General features: G+C 34.0%; 1 protein-coding gene across 1 annotated transcript in view; it reads right to left on the bottom strand.

Moving 5' to 3' along the window:
- TRPM7 (transient receptor potential cation channel subfamily M member 7) overlaps nucleotides 1-24953 on the bottom strand; it is a 123838-nt gene that overhangs the window by 18693 nt on the left and 80192 nt on the right. The window contains exons 20-30 of the mRNA XM_086710668.1: nucleotides 24137-24265; nucleotides 22004-22282; nucleotides 19634-19808; nucleotides 17427-17553; nucleotides 16004-16188; nucleotides 15190-15322; nucleotides 13871-14586; nucleotides 11122-11192; nucleotides 7740-7836; nucleotides 4141-4211; nucleotides 580-614 (exon numbers count right to left, since the gene is read on the bottom strand). Of these exons, the coding sequence (XP_086566794.1) occupies nucleotides 580-614; nucleotides 4141-4211; nucleotides 7740-7836; nucleotides 11122-11192; nucleotides 13871-14586; nucleotides 15190-15322; nucleotides 16004-16188; nucleotides 17427-17553; nucleotides 19634-19808; nucleotides 22004-22282; nucleotides 24137-24265 (2018 nt within the window). The remainder of the gene's footprint in view (nucleotides 1-579; nucleotides 615-4140; nucleotides 4212-7739; nucleotides 7837-11121; nucleotides 11193-13870; nucleotides 14587-15189; nucleotides 15323-16003; nucleotides 16189-17426; nucleotides 17554-19633; nucleotides 19809-22003; nucleotides 22283-24136; nucleotides 24266-24953) is intronic.

Consider the following 24953-nt stretch of genomic DNA (forward strand, 5'->3'; position numbering starts at 1 on the left):
CTTGAACACTGCATACCCATGTGGCACCTGGTTTATTTTCTTCTCTATATATTCACATATATTTCTGATGCACAGAAAGCAATAGGGGAAACACTGTGGTTCCTTCTCAAATAGTCCATATCAGAAAGTAACTCTCCCATGCTGTGCTGACTGCTCAGAGCTCAGAGCCTGGAGCCTGTTTCCGATTCTCTTCCTGTGTCTCCCTCTCTTCTGCAACACCCACCACCCCCGGCGCCCCCCACTCACTTTCTGTCTTTCTTTCCTTCAAAAATAAACAAACATAAAAAAAAAAAAAAGATGACTTTTTCTTTTGTAAACGTCCTCTGGAATCCTAAAATATAGTAATCATAGCATCGCCATAATGATAGTATAACTATATAAAATTGTAATTTTAAATGTATATATTAACTCATAATAAATGAGTTCCCCCAGTCTCTTCTATGTAAAGACAAGAGATGTTAAAATAAATAATCATCACTCACAGATAAAAGAGTGTTTTAAAAGATGGTACAAAGAACAGAAAAAACCCCCAATAACTATGATACTTTTCAGGTTAACGATGAGAAAAGGCTTACTTACATTTCTCTGTTTGATGGTCTATCTTGTAACCAATCCTTTAGTCAAAAACAAACACAAACAAAAATTAAAGAAAAAAATCTCTCTAGAAGAAGCATAACTGTTTGTTTAACCCTGTTTTGTTTCCCTATAGTCTGAAAAATTAATGTGAAGTCCTTATTTTATACAACTGAACTAAAAAAATAACAAATGGATATAATTACCATAAGACCATTCCACAAGGTAGAATAAAGAATTTCATGAGTGCTATTTCCTACAACATAATTACACTCTGGCTAGTTTCTTTACTTCTGATGACAACTTTATATTCTTATACATTTGTTTCTATGACTCTAAATAGTATGTGCTCATTGAAAAAGAAAAACACAACGAAGTAGAAAGAGTAAAATTAAAATCATGCATACTGTAAACAAATCACTAAAAACATATAAGCATATCTCATTGAAGTCTTTTTCTGTATATGTGCATATTGTTTTTATTCTGTATTTTTTCCATTTAATTATAACTCTATAATTATATTCTCATCCAGTTTAGTAATTCTCTGTTTGGCTCTGCCTAATCTATGTTATTATAACCCCCACTGAGTTATTTTTTATCCTAGATTTTTATCTAATTTTTCAGGACTTGCTGAGTAGTATCTTATCTTTTTTTCATATTTTTAATACCTTCTCTTTTATGGTTTTAGTCACCTTAATCATATTATTTTATAACTTGTAACCAGTAATTCTACTATCTCAAGTTGGTAGAGGTTTATTAATACTGTTTGTGTAACTTGAATCCCAGAAGTTCTGTAATTTCGCATTGTCAGGTCATCTTCAATGGAACTTACTTTGTGGCAAAATTGTGCAGGGTGTGTCCTTCCAAAAAGGAGGAATTGTTACTGTGAAGCTGTGTTCACTAACCCCCTTTCCTCATTGAAATAATTTTTTTAATAACATGGCTTTCCATAATATAATCTATCTCCTTATAGCAGAATGTAAATAAAACGTTCTTGATGATCCAGGATAATTATGAATACTGATTTCTATACTTGACTATAAAGGACCAATTTTTCTACTTTCTCCCAAGTTATTTATCTTGATGCCAGAGTATGCTTTTAAAGAGTATTTGTGGGGAACCTGGGTGGCTCAGTCGGTTAAGTGTCCGACTTCGACTCAGGTCATGATCTCACAGTTTGTGAGTTTGAGCCTTGCATCAGGCTCTGTGCTGACAGCTCGGAGCCTGAAGCCTTCTTCAGATTCTGTATCTTCCTCTCTCTCTGCCCCTCCCCAACTCATGCTCTATCTCTCTCTCAATAATAAATAAACTTTAAAAAAAAATTTAAAGAGTATTTGTAAAATCAAATACTACCTCAATTGGCTGGGAATGACTACATACAACCAGTTTCAATACAAACAGAGATTCCTACCTTTCTTTTGAATAAATTTTTCTGTAAAATTTCCTAACTATTATGCAGATAGTAATCTCTCTGACATTGGCCACAGCAACACTTTTTTTAGATGCATCTTCTGAGACAAGGGAAATAAAAGCAAAAATAAACTACTGGGACTACATCAGAAAGTTTCTGCACAGTGAAGGAAACAATCAACAAAACTAAAAGGCAACCTACAGAATAGAAGAATATGTTTGCAAAAAACGTATCTGATAAAGGGTTAGCATCCAAAATATATAAAGAACTTATACAACTCAATACCCAAACAACAAATAATCCAATTAAAAGATGGGCAAAAGACATAAACAGATTTCTCCAAAGAAGACATCCAGATGGCAAACAGACACATGAAAAGAGGCTCAACATCACTCATCAGGGAAATACAAATCAAACCTACAATGACATAGCACCTCACATCTATAAGAATGGTCAAAATCAAAAACCAAAGAAACAACCAGTGCTGGTGAAGATGTAGAGAAAAAAGAACACTCTTCCACCACTGGTGGGAATGCAAACTGGTATAGCCACTGTGGAAAACAGTTTGGAGGTTCCTCAAAAAGTTAAAAACAGAACTACCCTATGATGCAGTAATTGCACTACTGGGTATCTACCCAAAAATACAAAAACACTAACTCAACGGAATACATGCACTCCTGTGTTTATTGCAGCATTATTTATAACAGCCAAACAATGGAAGGAGCTCAAGTGTCTAGTGATAGATGAATGCATGAAGAAGATGAGGTATAAATATAAATATAAATATAAATATAAATATAAATATAAATATAAATACACCACGGAATATTATTTAGCAATAAAAAAGAACAAAACTGCCACTCTGGAAAACAGTATGGAGGTTCCTCAAAAAATTAAAAATAGAACTACCCTACAACCCAGCAATTGCACTATTAGGTATTTATCCAAGGGATACAGGTGTGCTGTTTCAAAGGGGCACGCACATCCCAATATTTATGGCAGCACTATCAACAATAGCCAAAGTATGGAAAGAGCCCAAATGTCCATCAATGGAGGAATGGATAAAGAAGATGTTTTATATATATATATACACACACACACACACACACACACACATACACACACACAATGGAGTACTCAGCAATCAAAAAGAATGAAATCTTGCCATTTGCAACTACGTGGATGGAACTGGAGGGTATTATGCTAAGTGAAATTAGTCAGAGAAAGACACATATCTTATGACTTCATGCATATGAGGAATTTAAGACACAGAACAGATGAACACAAGGAAAGGGAAGCAAAAATAATATAAAAACAAGGAGGGGAAGAAAACATAAGAGACTCTTAAATATGGAGAACAGAGGGTTACTGGTGGGGTTGTGGGGGGGTGATGGGCTAAATGGGTAAGGGGCATTAAAGAATCCACTCCTGAAATCACTGCTGCACTATATGCTAGCTTGGATGTAAAATAAAAAAATAAAAAAATAAAAAAATAAAATAAAATAAAATAAAATAAAATAAAATAAAATAAAATAAAATAAAATAAATAAAATAAAATAAAATAAAATAAAATAAAATAAAATAAAATAAAATAAAATAAAAAAAGAATAAAACCTTGCCATTTGCAACTACATGGATGGAACTAGAGTGTAGTATGCTAAGTGAAATAAGTCAGTCAGAGAAAGACAAATACCATTATGATTTATCTCACTCATATGTGGAACAAAACAAATGAGCAAAGGAAAAACAAAACAAAACAAAGAGAGAGAGAGACAAACCAAGAAACAGATTCAACTATAGAGAACAAACTGATGGTTACCAGATGGAAGGTAGTGGGAGGATAGGGTAACTAGGGGGTGGGGATTAAAGACTACATTTATCATGATGAAAAACATAACATGATAAAAACAAAAAAACATAGACACACATATACATACATACAAACAAATTCTTAACTATTCACACTACAGGAAGAAACTCTTTTCAAAGAATAAATTGCTAATATTCTAAGAATAAATGCACTAATGTCAGTTTTCTAAGGTAAAATTTTTTGAAAGCTAAACAGAACCTCAAATAAAATATCACCATCTTTTTTTAGTTCTTCTTTAATAAATATATATTTTAAAATACACATTTGTTAACTGAAATGTACAAACCGGTAGTAAAGCTGCTTTGGAATCTACTTCATGCGTTTCTTCTGTGGATGGCCTTCTATTGCTAGTTTCCACTTAAAGAAAATTAAAAAAAAAAAATTAGTTATACAACTAAAATATTTTAATACCAACCAATCAAACACGAAGTGTTTCTTTTTTTTTTTTTTTTTTTTTTTTTCAACGCTTATTTATTTTTGGGACAGAGAGAGACAGAGCATGAACGGGGGAGGGGCAGAGAGAGAGGGAGACACAGAATCGGAAACAGGCTCCAGGCTCCGAGCCATCAGCCCAGAGCCCGACGCGGGGCTCGAACTCACGGACCGCGAGATCGTGACCTGGCTGAAGTCGGACGCTTAACCGACTGCGCCACCCAGGCGCCCTGCATGAAGTGTTTCAACACACAGTGTAACTTTCATAAACTAACTTATCCTCTCCTCAACACTGCTGAACATTAATAGTTAACATGAGGCCCACAAGTCTCTTGGCAGGACACCAAAATTATTCAATTTATTTTTGTAAAAAAGCAGTAAGAAATAAGAGTCTGAAGGAAAAAGTCTTAGTCTTCCTATTTCCAAATTTCTTGTGTATTCATTCTATCATGGATATTTTTTGTGTATGTGTGTACAATCACCATTTTTTTTTAACCATAAAAGGTAGAATAATATATATTTTAGGGTTTTTGTTGTTGGTTTAACTTTAAGCTTGGAGATCTTTCCAATCACAGAAAATTTCTCTATTCTATTTTGATGCTACACTGAACTTCATACTATGGCTGTATAGTAATTGTAGAGAATAACAACCAAACTCCTACTAATGGACATTTGGTATGATTTCAATCTCTTGCCATTCTAACATTGCAATTAATCATCTTATACATATTAATAGTCTTATACATACACTGTTTTACAATAATGGAAAAAATAGTTCATCTTTTCTGCCACGACTTAAAATGGCATCTCTGTCATATTTTGTTATTTTATCCTAAATAAATTTTAGAATTAAGCCTATTTTTAAAAAGTCAGGATGTTAAATTATTTTTTTAATTAATTTTTTTTTAATATTTATTCATTTGTGAGAGAGGGAGACAGAGTGCTATCAGGGGTGGGGCACAGAGAGAGGGAGACACAACCTGAAGCAGGCTCCAGGTTCCAAGCTGTCAGCACAGAGGCTCGAACTCATGAACCATGAGATCATGATCTGAGCCGAAGCGGGATGCTTAACTGACTGAACCACCCAGGTGCCCCAAGGATGTTAAATTTTAAAGTAACTTATAATTCACAACTTTATGACACAGTAAAGAAAAACCTCAGAATGAATGAATGGTGATGGGAAATCTTAGAATGAAATTTGTATTCTAAGTGTAGAGGCCAAAAAAACCAGACTGAAGTACATTAGAATAGTCTGGGAAAAACTTTTTCTAGATGATGAAACTGATAGCATTACGTATCTGAATATCTTGAAGAAATGTAGCCCAATAGCAGAGAATCTACTGTTGATCTAGCCAAAATTATAACTATATGGTGGGAAAGAATAAATGTGTGTGCATATGCATGCGTGTGTTTGTGTCTTCTGGGAACAGGAGGAAGAGGAAAAGTTTGATCCTTGTCTTCTTTAGTGGGAGGTTAATAATTATTGTTTAAAACTGAAATACAGGGGCGCCTGGGTGGCGTAGTCGGTTAAGCGTCCGACTTCAGCCAGGTCACGATCTCGCGGTCCATGAGTTCGAGCCCCGCGTCGGGCTCTGGGCTGATGGCTCGGAGCCTGGAGCCTGTTTCCGATTCTGTGTCTCCCTCTCTCTCTGCCCCCCCCCCCCCCCCCCCCCCCGTTCATGCTCTGTCTCTCTCTGTCCCAAAAATAAATAAACCTTGAAAAAAAAAAAATTAAAAAAAAAAAACCCTGAAATATAAGGATGCAAAATTAGAAGCGTGTTAACTTCAGAAATAACATCCATGTTACTGAAAATAATTTTTTTTTCTTCTGTCCTAACCATTCTACCATATCTTTTTATTTTATTTTTCAGTGAGAATACTAAACAGGGGCGCCTGGGTGGTTCAGATATCTGACTTTGGCCCAGGTCATGATCTCATGGTTGGTGAGTTTGAGCCCGCATCGGGCTTTGCGGATAGCTCAGAGCCTGGAGCCTGCTTCGAATTCTGTGTCTCCCTCTCTCTCTGACCCTCCCCTGGCTCATGCTCTCTCTCAAAAAAAAAATAAAATAAATAAAATTTTAAAAAGAGGATATTAAATAGGAATGAAAACAGCCAGAATCCTTGCCTTGGTTCCCCATCTGGCTTTCAACATATCATTATGAAAGAGAATATCTGTGATAACTTTCTGTAGATAACCCTTTATTCAGATTAAGGAGACTCTATTCTAACTTTAGGAAGAGTTTTAATCATGAATGGATACTGAATTTCATCAAATGCCTTTTCTGCAGCTACTGACATGAACAAATGATTTTTCTCCTCTAATCTGTTACTATCATGCATCAATTATATATATATATATATATATTCCCCTCCACCCCCAGGTAAGCTCTACACCCAACCCGGGCTTGAACTCACAACCCTGAGATCAAGAGTCACATGCTCTACTGACTGAGCCAGCCAGGTGCCCCTCATCAATTATATTTTTGATGTTAATGTTAAACCAACTTGCACTCCTGGAATATATCCAACGTGATACTGCTGTATACAAAAAGAGAATGAAAGGGGAAATGATGGTGAGGGGGACATGGTAGTGATGTTTTTCTTAAGGAATCTTATAAAGGCTACATGTACATTAATGAAACGTTGACTAATAAATTTATATGCATATATAACCAACTCATAAAAAAGTATGTTATGGAAACATCCCCAGTCCATTTAATTCTCAAGTTAAAAATTGAAGGTGCAGAGCAACATGTATGGTATGTTACTTTCTGTGTAAAAAATAAAAGGAAAGACTACCATCACATACTATGTGTGTGAAACTCTACAGGATAAATAAAAATAACAGTGGTTACATACAGGGCTGGAATGAGAGGGAGACTTATTTTCAAAGTGCTTGTATGTGTATGTATTTCAATTTTTGAACCAAATAAATGTATTAACTATTAGAAAAATAAATTTTTTAAAGTTTATTTTTTGAGATACAGTTGAGTGGGGGAGGGGCAGAGAGAGAGGGAGAGAGGAATCCCAAGCAGGCTCCACATCGCCAGCATGGAACCTGATGCGGGGCTCAAACTCATGAACCTAGAGATCATGACCTGAGCTGAACCAAGAGTCAGACATTTAACCAACTGAGCCACCCAAGCACCCCTGTATTAGCTATTTTAAAAGTTAAATTAAAAAAATATGATGACTAAATGATAATACTGATTAAAATAGATTTATAAAAAGCAAGTCTTTATATTTCATCTTTAGGACTAAACAATTTGTAAAAAATATCAGAATACTAGAATTGTGTGTTTTATTCAAGGTTGCAGCAACAATGATGGACCAGAATCGTCATTCTCTGACTCCCAAAACATTCACTGCTTAGGTGTGTGACATACGTAATAATACATTTAAAGCTTAAGTGAATATGTTTGGTAACATAATTCACATAGTCAAAGAACTTACCTTGTTCTGAAGGAAGAGGAATAGAAGTTTTGTGACATTCAGTAAATCCAGCATGAGAACTCATGTGTTTCAAAGTGTTTTCAGAAGGAATATCATTCTGCATATTACACATAAACGTAATTTAAAAATAATCAAACTGAATTTCAAATAAATGTTCTAAGTAGTATAAGAGACTCTGTTTCTATTTAGCTCAATATACTTTAATCTACCTAGTCACCAAAGGGTATATTACAGGTTACAGTTAATTTTCTTCAATGACCTTCTCAAAAAACTGCATCAAAATATCCTACTTGCTTATTGTTCATAAATCCATCTGAATGGATCCTTTTTCATAGTAATATGATTTCATTAAAAACTTGGGAGAAAATATTTATCAGTTCACCTAAAAAAGAAAAAGCTATTTTACACTAATATTGATAGATTATAACAATTTGGAAGGTGGAAGAGTAGTTTTTTTGGGAAACCTCAGTAGGTTTCTTATTGATTATATGAGCTGTTCATATAACCAAAGATCTATCTGCTCATTATTTGTCACGTTTCAATTTTTTCCAAATTTGTTTTGACTTATCTATGATTTCCATTTTTTGGTACTTCTATCTTTTTTCATCCTTCGTTTAATATCACCTCTTCCTCATATGTTTGGAAAGCCTTCCTGGTTTTACTGACTTGGCATTACTATTTTCTTAAGTTTATGATTTGAGCTTTTACATTTAAAGCTAGAATTCATCTGGGCTTATGAAGTGACATGAGAACATAAACAGACTTTTCCAAATGTCTACTCGATTATCCAATTTGTATTTACTGACAAGGCATTTCCCTTATTGTCAATTTCTAATCCAACTCTTCTTATTAAATTCTTATTTGTAAACAAGTTACTTTGTAGTCACTAAAATGTTTAGCTAAATATTCATGTTTCAACTGTTCTACCTGTGTAATATTTTATAGTCTAATTCTCCCTCATTTTCTTCTTTTTACCTATATATTTTCCCAGATGAACTAACAAACTGCATTAAAATAATGTGGGGACAACCCAATACATTCACCCTGTTTTCTCTTTTCAACTATAAACAATTCACACTATTATGCAACTTTAAAATATTTCCAAACCTCTACCACCTCTCAGAAAGAATGAATTTAAAAATGTTACTACCAAAATAAACTATTACTTTCATTTAAAAAATTACTTGTATCTCAAGAAAGTAAGTTTTTCTAGCTTTGATGCTCTGCACTCTTCATATACAGTTGATTTATACAGCCAAGTGAGAGGGCTAACATTTTTTCTATAGTTACAGAGCAACTCCAATTTCCTTTCTGATTTTAGTTGTTTCTTTTGGAACCAGTTCTAGCTATTTATTTGCTTAAGTATTTTCCATCTATGACACAAGTTCTAGTATAGGATTGATGGTGGGCTTCAAGGTATTTGTAAAACTCCATATACCTTAATAGATAAAATTTTGTATATGTCCATTTTTTGGGGAAGAGGGTCTACAGTTTTCATTTGATTTTCAAAGGGGTATATAACCCACAAAAGTTCAAGAACTCAAAGTCTCAGACCATCATGGGCTAGAACTCATTATTCTATTATTACAGTCTGAGTTCTTTTCCTCTAAGTGAATTACTCAAAATTGTTTAATTCAAAACAGCCACAGAAACTTGTAATTTCTTCTTATTTTTACCAGGAAGTTACCTGCACTTCAAAATTTTCAGAGCACTCTTGCTTTAAATTCATTTAAACTCATTGTTAAAAGGCAAAATCTGTGGGGGAAACCTTGCCAGGTACCCTTTCCCATTAAGAAATATCCATTTATCCTAAATGACTTCCTATGTATATCAAGTGCTTCTTTATAGCAAAACGATGCCACCAGAATGTGCTGATGTAAATGTTTTTCAACTGCCATTGTGGTACTTATGAAGACAGTTTAAAAGTTCAGTGAAATACATATTAGACAATGACAGCCTAAGTCAGAGTAATTGTTACTTAGGATTGAAAGAAACAGATAACTAAAAAAATATTTAGGAAACAAAACAAGTTAGACTTGGCTGTTGATTAGAAGAGAGAGCAGTGCAGTTTTGCTCTCTAAACTAAAATGCTGATGTTATTAACAGAGGCAGGAAATACAGAAGAACAAATATATCTGCTGAGCAAGAAGATGATGAATTTGAGTTTCTGACTGCTGAGTTTGACAACTATAAGAGTTCCAACTAGTTAGCTCTAACCTTTTACTGTGGTGTCATGTCAATGCTCTAGTCAGAATCTCTCCAAAGATTTACTTTCCCTACATCTCTTCCCAGCCTTCAGTTTTCCTGTCTAAAATCCAAATGTAGATATGGCTATAAAAAAATTCATGCTATTTTCAACTATATAGCTGAGAAATCATATTCTTGGTTTCCCCTTGACTCCTTAATCACTTTACACAATAGTTACTCTAAACCTTCTCTTTCTCAAGTACTCCCGTGTGGTTTCCAATAGTCTTACTGGAAAAACAAATGCCTTAAAAGATTCAACAAACTCCCCAGATTACTTTTTTATTCTCTTTAAGTTTTAAAAAAACTTTGTGTGATTTATATACAATGACGCACACAGATTCTTAAAGAGTAAGTTAGAGAAAAGTTTTAGCATTCTTTCTCTCCAACCCAAAATATTTGTGTGACAATTCTCTTCTATCAGTCTGTCCTCCCATCTGAAAAAAGTTATACTTTTTATCTTAAGATTATCATCTAAGTGACTGATTTCACTCCATCTAGGTCTTTTTGCTTTTTTAAATTATAATTCCCAGTCAGTTCTTCCTCCCTGTAAGAAACTCAAAGATAAAACAAGAGATACAACTTAAAAAAAACCCACTGGTTTCCCTACTGGTTCCTTTCCCTCATTTTAAGACTCTATCATTATGGGTATTTATGAAAGCAACAGTTAAGAAATAACTTTTCACTCACTGTTCTATACATTTAAACAGTTACTCAACAAATATTTATTTAGTATCTTACACCTGCACATAACAGTGTAGTTAGGTATATTCAGCTTTTTACTGATTGCTAGATTCCTTGACAGACATTGTTATGTTCTAATAAACTTCTGGGCCTGGGAAAGAGTTGAGCTCTGTATTTAGTGAATGAGAAATGTATAGGGAGAAGCATTTAGAAAAAGAGAAATGTTAAATTGGTGTTTTTATGTTCAGTAATATAAGTGCAAACTATTTGTATACTTTTCATATTCGATTGTTTCTTCTTTTTAAATGATGTATGATTTAAATATTTGGGATCATCAAGTTGGTGATGGTCTCTGCTAAAACTGCATTTTTATTGGAACGCTTAGTTCTATTTTGAACTAAACCCCCAAACAGCAAAATAAAATTGAATTGTGCTGTAATAAAGATTTACTTACAGATAACATTTCTTTTATTTTGTTTGATGTTTCTTTGAACTTCTGTAAATAATCTATGCTATCTCTGTGTCCTTAAAGAGAAAAAAAAAGATTACAACAAAAATATTTACTTTTTATCAAAATAACGTCATTGCTTAAAGTCTATATAAACAAGTGATTCATATTGCTTTCCAAGTAGTTTTGAGGGCTCTGAAGTTTCCTATAGATCTTTTGATAAATACTAAAAATATCTGTCAAGAAGCTGGAGAAGATGAGTAATTCAGTTTACAGTAACAGCAAAAGCCTAAGGGCCTTCTAAAAGAATCCAACATGTGATATGAATTGCTTGAAATTTAAAAAGAGGGAAGCGATCATTTCTACTATTAATAAATATAAAAATACATGGGGTGCTTGGGGGGCTCAGTTGGTTAAGCATCCAACTCTTGGTTTCGGCTCAGGTCATGATCTCATGGTTCGTGAGTACGAGACCCACATCAGGCTCTGCACTAACAGCACAGAGCCTGCCTGGGATTCTCACTCTCCTTCTCTCTTTGCCGCTTCTCTGCTCTGTCTCTCAAAAAAAATAAACTTAAAAAAGAAAGTTAAAAAAAAAAAAAAAACTACACATGTTATACATACATATCCAAACTATATATACACAAATCATATATAAATATATAGATAACTAAATATATCCATCCCAATGGCAATATACTAACAGACTAAAAATGTGCTTTTACAGAATACATTGGGATAGATTTTATGTAGGCAAAGCTGTCTCTATAAATCCACAGTAAACTGTATATAACCTAGTAGTAGAGATCAGTATGCTCTGTACCTAGATAACTTACAGGGTTGGCCTCCATGTGGAGATTTTACATGGACATATCATATTCTCTGACCAATCTCAATACATGTTCCACGACTAGGTAAATTTCTAAGCTGGGAAAGCTCAAATAAATATTAAGACAAGGTTAGGATGCCACCCGATGAAAAAACTCAAACCTGAAGAGATAGAGGACATCACTCATGCCTCAGAACACTCTGGTCATGTCCACAAACGACCCAAGTTATTTTTTTAAGAAATTTTTTTAAAATACTTTAATAATCTAACAGGAAGACTCTTAGAACACTATATTCTCCCAAATGCAAGGAAACGTTAGCTCTATGAAGTGTTCCCTCTTCATCTTTTCCTTCCATATGATACACTGTCAACATTTAAATATGCTTAGGTCTCTCCATCATTAAAAATAAAACAAGTAAGGGGCGCCTGGGTGGCTCAGTCGGTTGAGTGTCTGACTTCAGCTCAGGTCATGATCTCACGGTTTGTGGGTTTAAGCCACACATCAGGCTCCGTGCTGACAGCTTGGAGCCTGGAGCCTGCTTCGGATTCTGTGTCTCCCATTCTCTCTGCTCCTCCCCTGCTCACGCTGCCTCTCTCTCTCAAATAAACATTAAAAATAATTAAAAATAAACAAAACAAATAAAAAACCTTACACAAAAACCACATTATGAGTTCTTTCTTTTTATATTTATAGTAAGCTTGTTTTTTTTTTAATCTTCTTTTTTAATGTTTATTTTTTGAAGGAGAGAGACAGAGCGTGAGCAGGGGACGGGCAGAGAGAGAGGGAGACACAGAATTCGAAGTAGGCTCCAGGCTCTGAGCTGTCAACACAGCCTGACGCGGGGTTCAAACCCACGGGCTGTGAGATCATGACCTGAGCTGAAGTCGGGACACTCAACCAACTGAGCCACCCAGGCGCCCTGCCTTAATAGTAAGCTTTTAATTGCCCATCCCATCTGCAGTCTCCCTCTTTACATTTCCTCCTCTCATTCACACTTTATTTCAATATAATCTGGCTTCTGCCTCAACTGCTTCACTGAAACAGATTTCACAAAGGTCATTAATTTATTATTACTGCCAAAATAAATACATTTTCAGTCCTTATTTTACTTCAGCTAGCTGACGTGTTAAGAATGAGTCATTCCTTTCTGAAATGCTCTTCTCTCTGGGTATATAAATGGGTCGACCATAAATCCTCCACTTTCCAGAGTCCTGGTTTTCCCTATTGCCCTAATGTAATTTACTGTACCCTGTCACTCTCAAAAGTGTACTGGTTGGGCTGAAAAATTATATGGTCACCCTATTTGTAAGACACTGATCTTTTCCAGTTATTTCTATCTAGCCTCCTCTGTACCTTTCTATTATTCCCCAAATATTTAACATTTATGAAAAACTCAGGTTCTGTCAACTAGTTAACTGAATTCAGTAGAAGAGTCTCAAATTCAAAAGAGCCCAAGTAAGTTTTACATACAACTGTTATTATAGTAAATTCACCAAAGAAGAATGTGCCAATAGAACTATTACAGCTCAATTTCAACCTATTTCCCTGACTTGATTCTTTTTAGAAATTTTAGAACTATACTCTATGAAAAGTAGTCCACTTATCATACAAGTTCATAGTTTTATTAATTAGCTACTTATTTTTACTTCTAAGGTGATAATTATAATTTTTAATGTTTATTTATATTTGAGAGAGACAGAGCATGAACGGGGGGAAGGGCAGAGAGAGAGGGAGACAGAGAATCTGAAGCAGGCTCCAGTCTCCGAGCTGTCAGCACAGAGCCCGATGCGGTTCAAACTCATGAACCGTGAGATCATGACCTGAGCTGAAGTCAGAGGCCCAACCAGCTGAGCCACCCAGGCACCCCAGGTGATAATTAAAAAATAAGTAATATTTATATACAAATGTTAGTTTGCCAAACTTACCTACAAATGCTCCAAATTCTACATTATCTCCTTCTGCAGCTTTAGAGCAAACAGTTTCTTGATCTTTGGTTACAGTTTCTGAGTGGCTTTTACAACTTGGCTGGGAAGGTGTACTAACAAAAAATTTGGTTGGTGGGGATGACAGATGTGGTATGCTATTAGATGAACTGCCTAATTTTTGATTTTTACTGAACATTTTTAACATTTCTACCCCATGTGGTCTCTGTCGCAGTTCTGGAGGAGAAATAGCACTTGGGAATAAGGCACCACAAGAGGAACCAGCCTCTGGGAAATTGAATTCTTTTCTCTGGGGTATTACAGGTAAATCCTGACCAAATATGTTACATTGGGTATCTTTTTCATCTTTCATAAAAATATTACAAAGAAAAGGATTAGTACTTTCAAGACCACCTTGGGGAAGAGAGGAGCTAAGTGTATTTACAACACTATGCTTTTTCCATACAGAAGGTCTTATAGGACCATCATCAATAAGGTTTTGAGCCAAATGTTTGGAAATACTCAATTCTCGTGTGATTTCATTGTGAACTTTGCTAGCTTCTGAAGCTTTCTGGGCAGTGAGTGTTTTTAATGTATCTACAGTCAGGGCTGAAAGATCTTGCAAATGGCCAATTTGAGAATCTAATGACTGTAATGATCTTTTTATATAGTTGACACGATCTCCAACTTCTTTAATTTGAATGCACATCTGCTCCACCCTGTAGGAGAAACACAGGCTTTTTATAAATGTTAAAAATTAATGTTTGAGAGATTCTTTCTGTAATCTCAATAAATGCCAATGGTAAAAAGAAATTTTACATGTACTCACACAAGATATAAAATATGATTATTTATTTATAAAAGGCACACTTAATGTTTAAGAAGGATCCACTGCTAATTCTATTATAGTAAAATGTAAGAGTTCATAAAACATTTTTGTTCATAGGCTATTTATTATGATTTCTGCACATCAAAGTAACACACACACACAAATATGTATAAAGCTACATATATAAAGAACTAACATTACCATCTGCTTCCAGAATGTAGCAAAGCTAATGGGAAAAAAAAATGCTTTAAAACAATAAGGATAGTTTCACTTTTCTCCACTGACTCTTCACTGTCCTCTATAACAAGGCCAAAAAATAACAAGAAATTGACTTACACTAAGTATTAGAAGTAAAGAACTGAATTGTCTTCCAATATGTAAAACTATTATTAAGTTTACTTATTTGACAAACATAAATTGAACAATGGGCATGTAGAAGACATAAAAAAAAACCCACTCTGACATATCAATTATAATTAAAAAGCTTCTGAACCTTTCAAAAGTGACACGAATTCTCTCTTCACTCCCAGAATGGAATTTGTCATCTTTTTCATTAAAATACATCTCAACACACTGCTCTTCAAAGTCATGTAGTTTCTTTTGATCTTCTTCTGTTAAAAAAAGTTCTAAGCAGGGAAAAGAACAAAAAAATCAATGAAGACTATCAAGATATCAAATTGCAGTCATGGGTCTTATGAATTATTCAGGGTTCATAAGACTATATCCATCATCTATATACTTATTCTCTTTTTACTGTAGTGTTTCTAAAGGAATGGGCAGATATTTCCTTTTTTTTTTTTTTCTTTAGCAGAATAGTTTCAGGTACATCATCCTCTTCTGATTTTCATTTTCCTATTAAATACTCTTAACCCTATCTATCTTTCTCTTTATACCTCCCCCTCATTTATCTAGGTAGAGGAATTTAAGAACCAATTTAGTAGAGCAGAAAACCATTGTAAAATTAAAAGCAAGGTTTGGTATGATTAGTCTCATGTAGTATACAGAATAAAAGTATTATTGTTCACAGAGCAGCAAAAACGGTTTATAGAACAGCAAATGTTATGGTTTCCATTATCATTTTAATGAAAACAAACAGACATACCACACTCAAAAGGAAGTTTAGTACTAAATTCAGTTTTATAGACATTGTAGTATACTCAAAATTCTTTTATGTTCAGACATATTCAACAGAAGTTTTTATAGTAACATTAGCAATTAAGTCTTCTGAACAAAGTTAACACTTAGCCTTCAGTGTAGTACTGATAAGTGATAAAACACAAATATTTGCCTTAATATATTTTACTTACTTGGTCCATCTGAAGTCTTATCTTTTTTTCTTCTTTTACATATGCAGCAAAACAGAGAAACTATATGGCTGAGAATGATAAGTGGTGGAGGCAGAACTGGTTTCTCATGATAAGCCATAATAAAATGATAACGCTGGTACTTCCATACAATATTGGAAATTGCCTTTACTTGTAAATACACATTACTTGAATAACAAAGGAAAAAAAAAATAAAACAAACATAGTTAATCATACTTTAAAGTTTTAAATACTAGATATTTTATTATAATTCTGTTCTAAACAAGGATTCCAAAGAGTACTCTACCATACATAAACTAAAAGGCAAATGAGAAACTGGAAAAAATACATGCAGTAAGTATAAGGCACAAGTTTGATACTATTGAAGGTCTTAATTATAAACTCCCAGAAAAATGAGCAGAAAATATGATCCTAAAATTTTAAAATTATATACAAATGACAAAACCATAAGAAAATAATAAATCTTAGTAGAAGCAAAGTAAGCGCAAATAAAAACAATATACTTTTATGTACTATCAAACTAGCAACCATTAAAGATAACAATACCTAGTGTTGGCAGAGATTTGAGGATGCAAGTCTACTTTAGTTTAAATGCAGAAAAGTCCTAAAAATGCATATATCAAACAGTTCAACTTTTAGGAAAACATACTTAAGGATGGATAAAAATTTAACCACATGGTTTTTGAGAACAAAAAAATTATAGACAAACTCAACAATGTAACATATTGGTTGAAAAATTAGGCTCTATCATGGAATATCAGATATTCCTGAAACTGGAGTGGGGTGCCTGGGTAGCTTCGTCAGTTAAGCGTCCCACTCTTGATTTTAGCTCAGGTCATGATCTAACTGCTTGTGAGTTTAAGTCCCATATCTGGCTTTGCACTGACAGCTCAGAGCCTGCTTGGATTTTCTGTGTCTCTTTCTGTCCCTCCCCTGCTCACTGTCTCTCAAAATAAATAAATAAACATTAAAAAAAACTGGAGAGGGGTATTTATTAATGTTGAATAATAGTTATGTTTTGCTTAATTAAAAACAGTATACAAAATATAAGAACATTATTTCTGAACAGAAAAGTATTCACAAATATTCATAAAAAATAACAGAAAGAGGTACACCAAAAAATATAAATGAGATTACTGATGAATTTTCTATTTGCCTTTTTGTTTTATATACTAAATGTGTATTCCTTGGCAACATAGTAAAACTACCAAATCAAGGTTAAATTTATAAAAGAACTGCATGTTGATTTGAAAAAGCATGCCTTCCTATTCGTAATTTTCAAAGATAATTTTAATAGTTTAAGCTCTATGAAGTTTTTGTATTTGAAATTTTGTACATATCCTTCAAAATGAAAACTATATATTAAATGATCTCATTATAATAAGCAACTACATAAAATTCTTACTTGAAAAATGCAATAAGAAGATTGACCATAATGATATACTGTACAAAGAGGTAGACCGCTTGAAGAAATGGAGTCAACCATGTCCCAGGACCACAGATTTGAGAGATAGTGGAATCATTTGCACACACTTTGGAAAGAAGAAAACAGTTTAGATATAGTATTCACACCAGTAACTATTTTAAATTAGTATTTACATACTTTTGAAGGAAGTTTCGATTATGTAGAAATCTGTTTCAGATTCTAGTAAAAGCATGTGGGCCTGCTTAAGACTCTCCCTCCCACTCCTGCCCTTCCCTGGCTTGCGCTCATGTTCTCTCTCTCAGTCTCTTTCTCAAAAAATCCAAAATAGAAAAACTTTGTGAAGGATGTGGGTATCTGTTCTACCACCCTAATCTAGATGAGATGGTATACAGTTGTATTATGTATGCAATTCAAGGCAGGGTTTAGTTCAAGGAACATTAAGTAGAAGAAAATTCCCAGATTTAGCCACACTACAGCATTTCTGTAAGAAAAAATAACAACTATAAAAGGGTATGGTAAACTCATAGTAAATTTACAAACATGAAGATTACTGAGTTTATCTTACTATGTCACAAAAGAAGGTTGAAAGAGTGGTTTAAGTGCCTTTCAAATAGATAATGATTAGATTTTAATCATTGGTTTTCATCAACCTCACCAGGAATGTTTCTGAAACCAGAACACAGCTGAATAAAAACAAGGAAGGGAAGGGCTTTAGTACCCACCAGGGTATTAAAAGAATAAGGCAAAATAATTTAAGAAGGGTAAGCATTAGAATTAAATAATCATGAATTAGTGACAAGTTTTATATAAATGCTTATAATTAGCATTTTTTAGTAATCATTTAAAAATATATACACCACTGAAACACTCAAATGCACAACATTTTTTTGGTCTTAAAAAGCGTTATGACTCTTGGGGTGCCTGGGTGGCTCAGTCACTTAAGACTCTGACTCTTAATTTCGGCTCAGGTCACTATCTCATGGTTCGTGTGTTTGAGGCCCGACTTGGACTCTGCTGACAGCAAGAGGATCCTGCTTGGGATCCTCTCTCTGCCCCTCCCATTGCGCGCGCTCTCTCTCTCAACATTTTTTAAAAAAAAAGCTTTAGGAATCTATTTCTATTCTATTCACATTAGTTTGACAAAGCAAGTACCCAAGGAAGAGAATGAAGGAGACTAAAAAGCTATATTCAATACTTTATAATACTAAACTAGAACTACATCAGAAAAAAAGCAGAAAATGAAAACCTGAAAAGGGCATTAAACAGGAAAGCATTAAACATAAAATTTGACCAGACTGGTAAAACCTCAGTTTTAAGCAAAATCTGGTAACAACCATCCTCTAAATAAATAGGTGCCTAGGGAGCAACACAGGTATGGGGTGAGGGAGGAATAAAGATGAGAGAGAGTATAAAAGAGATCAAGAGCAAAACTAATAAAACAAAGATTCTATAATGCAAAATAAAGATTCTATAATGCAAATGTAGAGGTCTGTAGAACATCCCTGAAAGCTGACAGCATCACCCATGTTCACAAGCTATCTAGCCTCATGAGCTAAAACAATTTTAAAAAGTTTATGACCTGTGCAGTTGAATTTTGTAATTCAAGAGTTTATCCACTACCATATTTGGATTAGTTCTAATCCTATTACCCTCACCCCAACTGTTTCGGAGATAAGCAGGATGAAGCCAATGTGAGCTAATGAGTTTGAAAGAACAGGTTCAATAGGGGGCTTCTGGGAAAGGGACATTTTACCCTTAAGAGAACCAAAGAAAACACTCTCTTTCCTCTACTAGTGACAGTCTTCCAATCATAAAGGAAACCTGTATGAATCAGACATTGCGATTACTGAGCAGTGGGATAATAAAGAACAAATGTTAACAGCTATGAATTAACAAACTCCAAAGACCACTACCTCTGAATTCTGTGTCACATGAGCGAATATATGTCCTTATTTTGTAAGCCAGGTTAGGCCAGATTTCCATTTATGGCTGAAAAAGTTCTAAAAATACTTTTTTCCAATTAATTTTTGTAGTTCTTTTCCTCTCCCTGGGCTAAACTAATGTATTTTGAGAGGGCTTAGGTTAGTAATATTTTGACTTGTGAAAATATGTAATATTACTGTAATGCAATCTAACTTTAAAACATAAAATAACCAAAAGATGAATTTGTAAACATAAACCCTTACCATCAATTTCATATGCGTAAACTTCACCAAAAATCATCCAGTATGGATGAAAAACTATATCTTTAGCAAGAGTCCAAGAAGGTGCTTCACGAGGATAAAGTATTGCTTTTCTGGGAACACCAAAACTAAGTAATACAAGAGCCATAATCACTACAATGTAGAACATATTGGCTACCTGTTAAAAAATGAACAATGTTAAAATATATGGGAATTTAAAAACAATGACAATTATTCATGTTAAAATAGTTTTTAACGTTGTAATAGACAACTAGAATCTTTTGTATTTCTTTTTATTTCTAGTATTAGCATTCAGGAAAAATCTCATCACTACATAAACCTTAATGTCAAGGAGATTATGTAAAAATTGATTTGTGAAGCTAGACAGGTTCAGATCATTTTCTATACAATGAACCATATCCCTGGTTCCAACTGGAGTCTGCTTATCTTCAGTCCATGAAGATTTAAAGAGGTATAGACACATGGGCAGATTCAGGGAATCAATTTCCACATGTGCTCTTTCTTAAAATTGCTGTATTGTTATACTGGAGGTTCAGACTCGCTCTTCTACCTCCCTTTGATATTTGTTCTTTGCCCACTTCATATACAAAAAGGTATTTGTTCTCACCCATCTTGAACTCCACACCATGGTGCCTTATCCTACACTGTGAAAACCTCCTAGGAGCTAAGTAAAACAATAAACTGAATTATCAGCATGGGTGTTGAAAAAATAAATGAAACTAATAAATGGTTAAAAAATCCTTTTACAAATCAGGTAGTCTGCAATTCTGTAATTTCAACAAAGTTGAAAAAGAGCCTAATTGAACTATCACCTAATAAATCAATAAAGAAAAAATTTACTGTTAAATCACAATGTGAATTTTGGTATCATTACTCAAGAATTCCAAGAATTAAGTGAAATCATTATTCAAGAATTCTAAGAGTTAATTTCTATCCACTTATCTAAGTGTACAAGTGCTCAGTATTTACATCTAAAAAAGTGAATACTGTCTTACTCCAACAACATAGTATTCATCCACAAATAATAATCTACAGGGGGAAGACCCACACAGATTAAGAGACTACATTTACAATAAATCTGTACTTTAATCTACTACAATAAATCAACCTAAATAATTATTATGACATTTGCATATATTTGCAATAAATTAACAATAATTCTGTATCTCCCCTCTCTCTGCCTTTCCCATGCTCATGCTGTCTCTGTCTCTCAATAATAAATGTTAAAAAAAATTTTTTTAATAAAATAAAATATAGTTAGACAGATATAAATATTCTGTAGAAGAGGAACATGGGCCCCATAAAATTATACAGCAAATAAACTTGATCTAGCAGAAAAAGATAAAAAAAACTCCCCTAAAAAAATCATGTTGGAGATGTGATCTGTAGGATAAACCTAACTTAGTCAAAAAAGCTAAGGATGTCAGTGTAGATAAGGGTAGTCATTTCTGGCAGAAAGAAGAACATAAGCTATGGTACCATGATAGGGGCTATGTTAAAAAAATTAGAGAAAAGCCTGTATGACTACAGCATAGTTAAGAGGTCAAAAACTGGTTAAGAGATGAGACTTAGATCTCTGTGATGGGTATTGAAGAGGACATCTTTTGGGATGAGCACCGGGTGTTGTATGGAAACCAATCTGACAATAAATTTCATATATTAAAAAAAAAAAAAGACAGGAGACTTAGAAAGCAAGGAAGATGTTTCTATTGGAAGAAACAAGGTAAAGTACATAAGATCTCCATCATTTCTTAAAATTGCATGTGAATCTATAATTAACTCAAAATTAAAAGTAAAAAAAGAAAAGCAAGAAGTCATACTGGGCAGGGTTTAAGGATTTCATTAAGTATAATGATCTCTAGGGGTAATGAAAAAGCTTTAGATTTTTTACAAAGCGGGTATGATATATTCAGATATGCATTTTGAAATTACTCTAGCTATAATATAAAGATAGGCCACAGTGGTTATGAGTAAACAGATTTTACTACATTACTGCAGGTGCCAGATGATGGACTGGTTTAGGGTAGTAGTAGTAGTAGTAAAGACGAAAAGAACTTCAACAAGTAGCTAATAAACTTGTATTTTTCATTCTCATCTCAAATGCTTCTAGAAAGTAGCATTTAAAAACTAAAACATTTCAAGATAAAACAAAAAAATATGGTTTTAATCTTATCCCATCACATTTTCTTCAAAAGTTAGTATCTGGAGGAATGGCTGATTTGAAGTATGAAGCAAATAAAAATGAAGTAACATTCTCTAATTCAAGCAAAACTATGTTAGTAACAGGTTTTTATGATTTTAAGAAAACATATCAATAAACCCATGAATATTATTAGATGCCTCTCAACTTACCATTTTTCCAATCATCATTACATAAGGTCCTGCCTGTTGATTTACAGCTAGAAAGTCTAGCAAACGCACATACCAAAATATTATGTTAAGACAGTAAATTAATCTTCCAGCAACAAAAACATGATTATCATATGCATTCTCAAAGTTCCATTTTGCTCCAAATCTTAGTCCAAATCCAATGAAGAAAGAAATTATAGCAATTGTATCACTGATATTGAAGTAATCACTAAACCACACTTTAATCTTCTGGCTTATTTTCCCAGCTTCAGACATAAAGATCTAAGGATAAAAAAAAAAAAAAAATCTAATTAAGCTGTTTAAGAAATCAGTTTCTTCCTATTAAAACATACACCAGCATTCAATTATAATATCACAGTAGAATTTTATATCTTTTAATATTTCAAAGTATTTTTTTAATTGAAGTACAGTTAACACGTTACATTAGCTTTATGTATACAACATAGTGATTCAACAACTCTGTACCTTATGCTATGTTCACAAGTGTAGCTACCATCTGTCACCACACAATGCTGTTACAATACCAATGACTATATTCCAACTATGCTGTACATTTCAGCCCCATGACTTATTCATTCCATAACTACAAGTCAGTACCTCCTACTCCCCTTCACTCGTTTTGCCAATCTCTCCTCTCCTCCTTCTCCACCATCACTTTGTTCTCTGTATTTACAGGTCTGTTTTTGTGTTTGCTTGTTTGGTTTTTTTTTGTTGTTGTTGTTGGATCTCATATATAAGTGAAATTATACAGTATTTCTCACATGGCATTTGGCAAAATATGTTTGATTATCTTGCCATCTGATGATGTATTTGACCACTAAAACAATTCAGTAAGATATCAGAGACAGATACTACTTGTCCTCATTCCACATACATATATGTGTGTGTATATATAAACCCATATAAGTATGTATATATACCCACAAATAAATGACCTATTCAATCAAGGTCATCTTACTAATAATTTGAAAATCTCAAATTAGAACACAGTTCTCTAGAAAGTGAGATACTTCTGAAAGTTGTTTTATTTTTCATCGAAACAACAAAAGAATATCCTAGTAGAATCTTCCAAAGGTATCTTATTTGCAGAAAGTAAACAACTCAGTGGTTTAAGTACCTGTACTTATCTCTTCCCTTAAATATAAAAATTAAAAAAAATTTTTTTTGGGTGGGGAACGGTAGTATATTTACAGCTTTAAAATTATAGTGTATATAAAAATAAGTACTGAAGGGGCACCTGGGTGGCTCAGTCGGTTAGGTGTCTGACTTTGGCTCAGGTCATGATCTCATGGTTCACGAGTTTGAGCCCCACATCGGGCTCTCTGCTGTCAGCACGGAGCCTGCTTCAGATTCTGAGTGCCCTCCCTCTCTATGCTCCTTCCTGGCTTGTGCTTGCTCTCTCTCTCTCTTCTCAAAAGTAAATAAACATTAAAAAAAGTAAGTATTGAAAAGTCTCCCATCCACTCTTGGTTCCTCAGCCAATTAACTTCCCTTCCGACTAGAGGCAACCACTGTTATTATAATCTAAAGAATCCTTACAGAACTATTTTATGAATGTGCACTTAAAAAAATTCTTTGCAACTTACTTTTTTCATTTAACAATTTAATTTTTTCAAACATGTTTGTAAAACAACAGATTCCATAAATATATAAAACATGAACTCATGATCCTCAGATCAAGAGTCAGACACTTGGGGCGCCTGGGTGGCTCAGTCAGTTAAGTGGCCGACTTCGGCTCAGGTCATGATCTCGCAGTCCGTGAGTTCGAGCCCCGAGTCGGGCTCTGTGCTGACTGCTCAAAGCCTGGAGCCTGTTTCAGACTCTGTGTCTCCCTCTCTCTCTCACCCTCCCCCGTTTATGCTCTGTCTCTGTCTCCAAAAAAAAAAAAAAAAAAAGAGTCAGACACTTAATCAACTGAGCCAGCCAGGCACCCCCACTGATTTCTATTCTTACGCCACAATTTTTAGAACAGTAAAAATAAACATGTTCTATAATGTCATCACCTACTGAAATGATAACACATACACATACACATACCCATACCCATACCAAAAAACAAACAAAACACCTTCCACACATATAGTAAGTTACTGGTAGGAAAAACTAAAGACATACCTCACGGACTTTCTCGATAGCATAGGTAAAAATATAAGCAATAACAATCCATTCTTGAACTGAAGGTAATCGTTCCATTTGTACAAGAACCACAAATGTATAAAGCATCAGAAATCCTAAGTATGCCAGCTAATTAAAAAAAATACAAAATATAAATAGTATTATGAAGTAAAATGTTTTACTATAAAAATTTTCAAACACACAGAAAAAGAGACTAAATGAGCCCCTGTGAACTATCTCCCAGCTTCAATCATTAAAGTTTTAGAAGTAACTCTTCAGTGTATACACTGCTTTTATCAATCAAAATACAAATGGTTCCCAGAGTATAACTGTGTTGTTCTAGAACTTTGATGACTTTTCAGTACTTCACACAGGAAAAATTATACAAGATTTATGTTCTCAGCATAGTTCATATAATTCCATTTAACTTATACCTATACATTAAATATATTCTAGAAATTCATCACTATCATCATCAAGAAACAAATACTACCTGCTTCCTTCTTCCCCCAACCAAACAGCATTCCCAGAAATACAACTGGTATTTTCCTAACTCCCAGTCACTGTGGATTTGAATCCCAAGAAATGAAAACAGATATGAAAACCATTTTCCTGGGGCACAGGGGTGGCTCAGTTGGTTAAGCATCCTACTCTTGATTTTGGCTCAGGTCATGATCTCATAGTTCATGGGATTGAGTCCTACATTGGGCTCTGCACTGACCTGATGGTATAGGCCTACTTGGGATTCTCTCTCTCCCTCTCTCTGCCCTTCCCTGCTAGCATGTCACTCTCTCTTTCTCGCTCTCTCAAAATAAAC

The sequence above is a fragment of the Puma concolor genome, chromosome B3 (genome assembly GCF_028749965.1).
Source record: "Puma concolor isolate L17-30 chromosome B3, mPumCon1.1.hap2, whole genome shotgun sequence".
In the NCBI taxonomy this organism is placed as follows: Eukaryota; Metazoa; Chordata; class Mammalia; order Carnivora; family Felidae; genus Puma; species Puma concolor.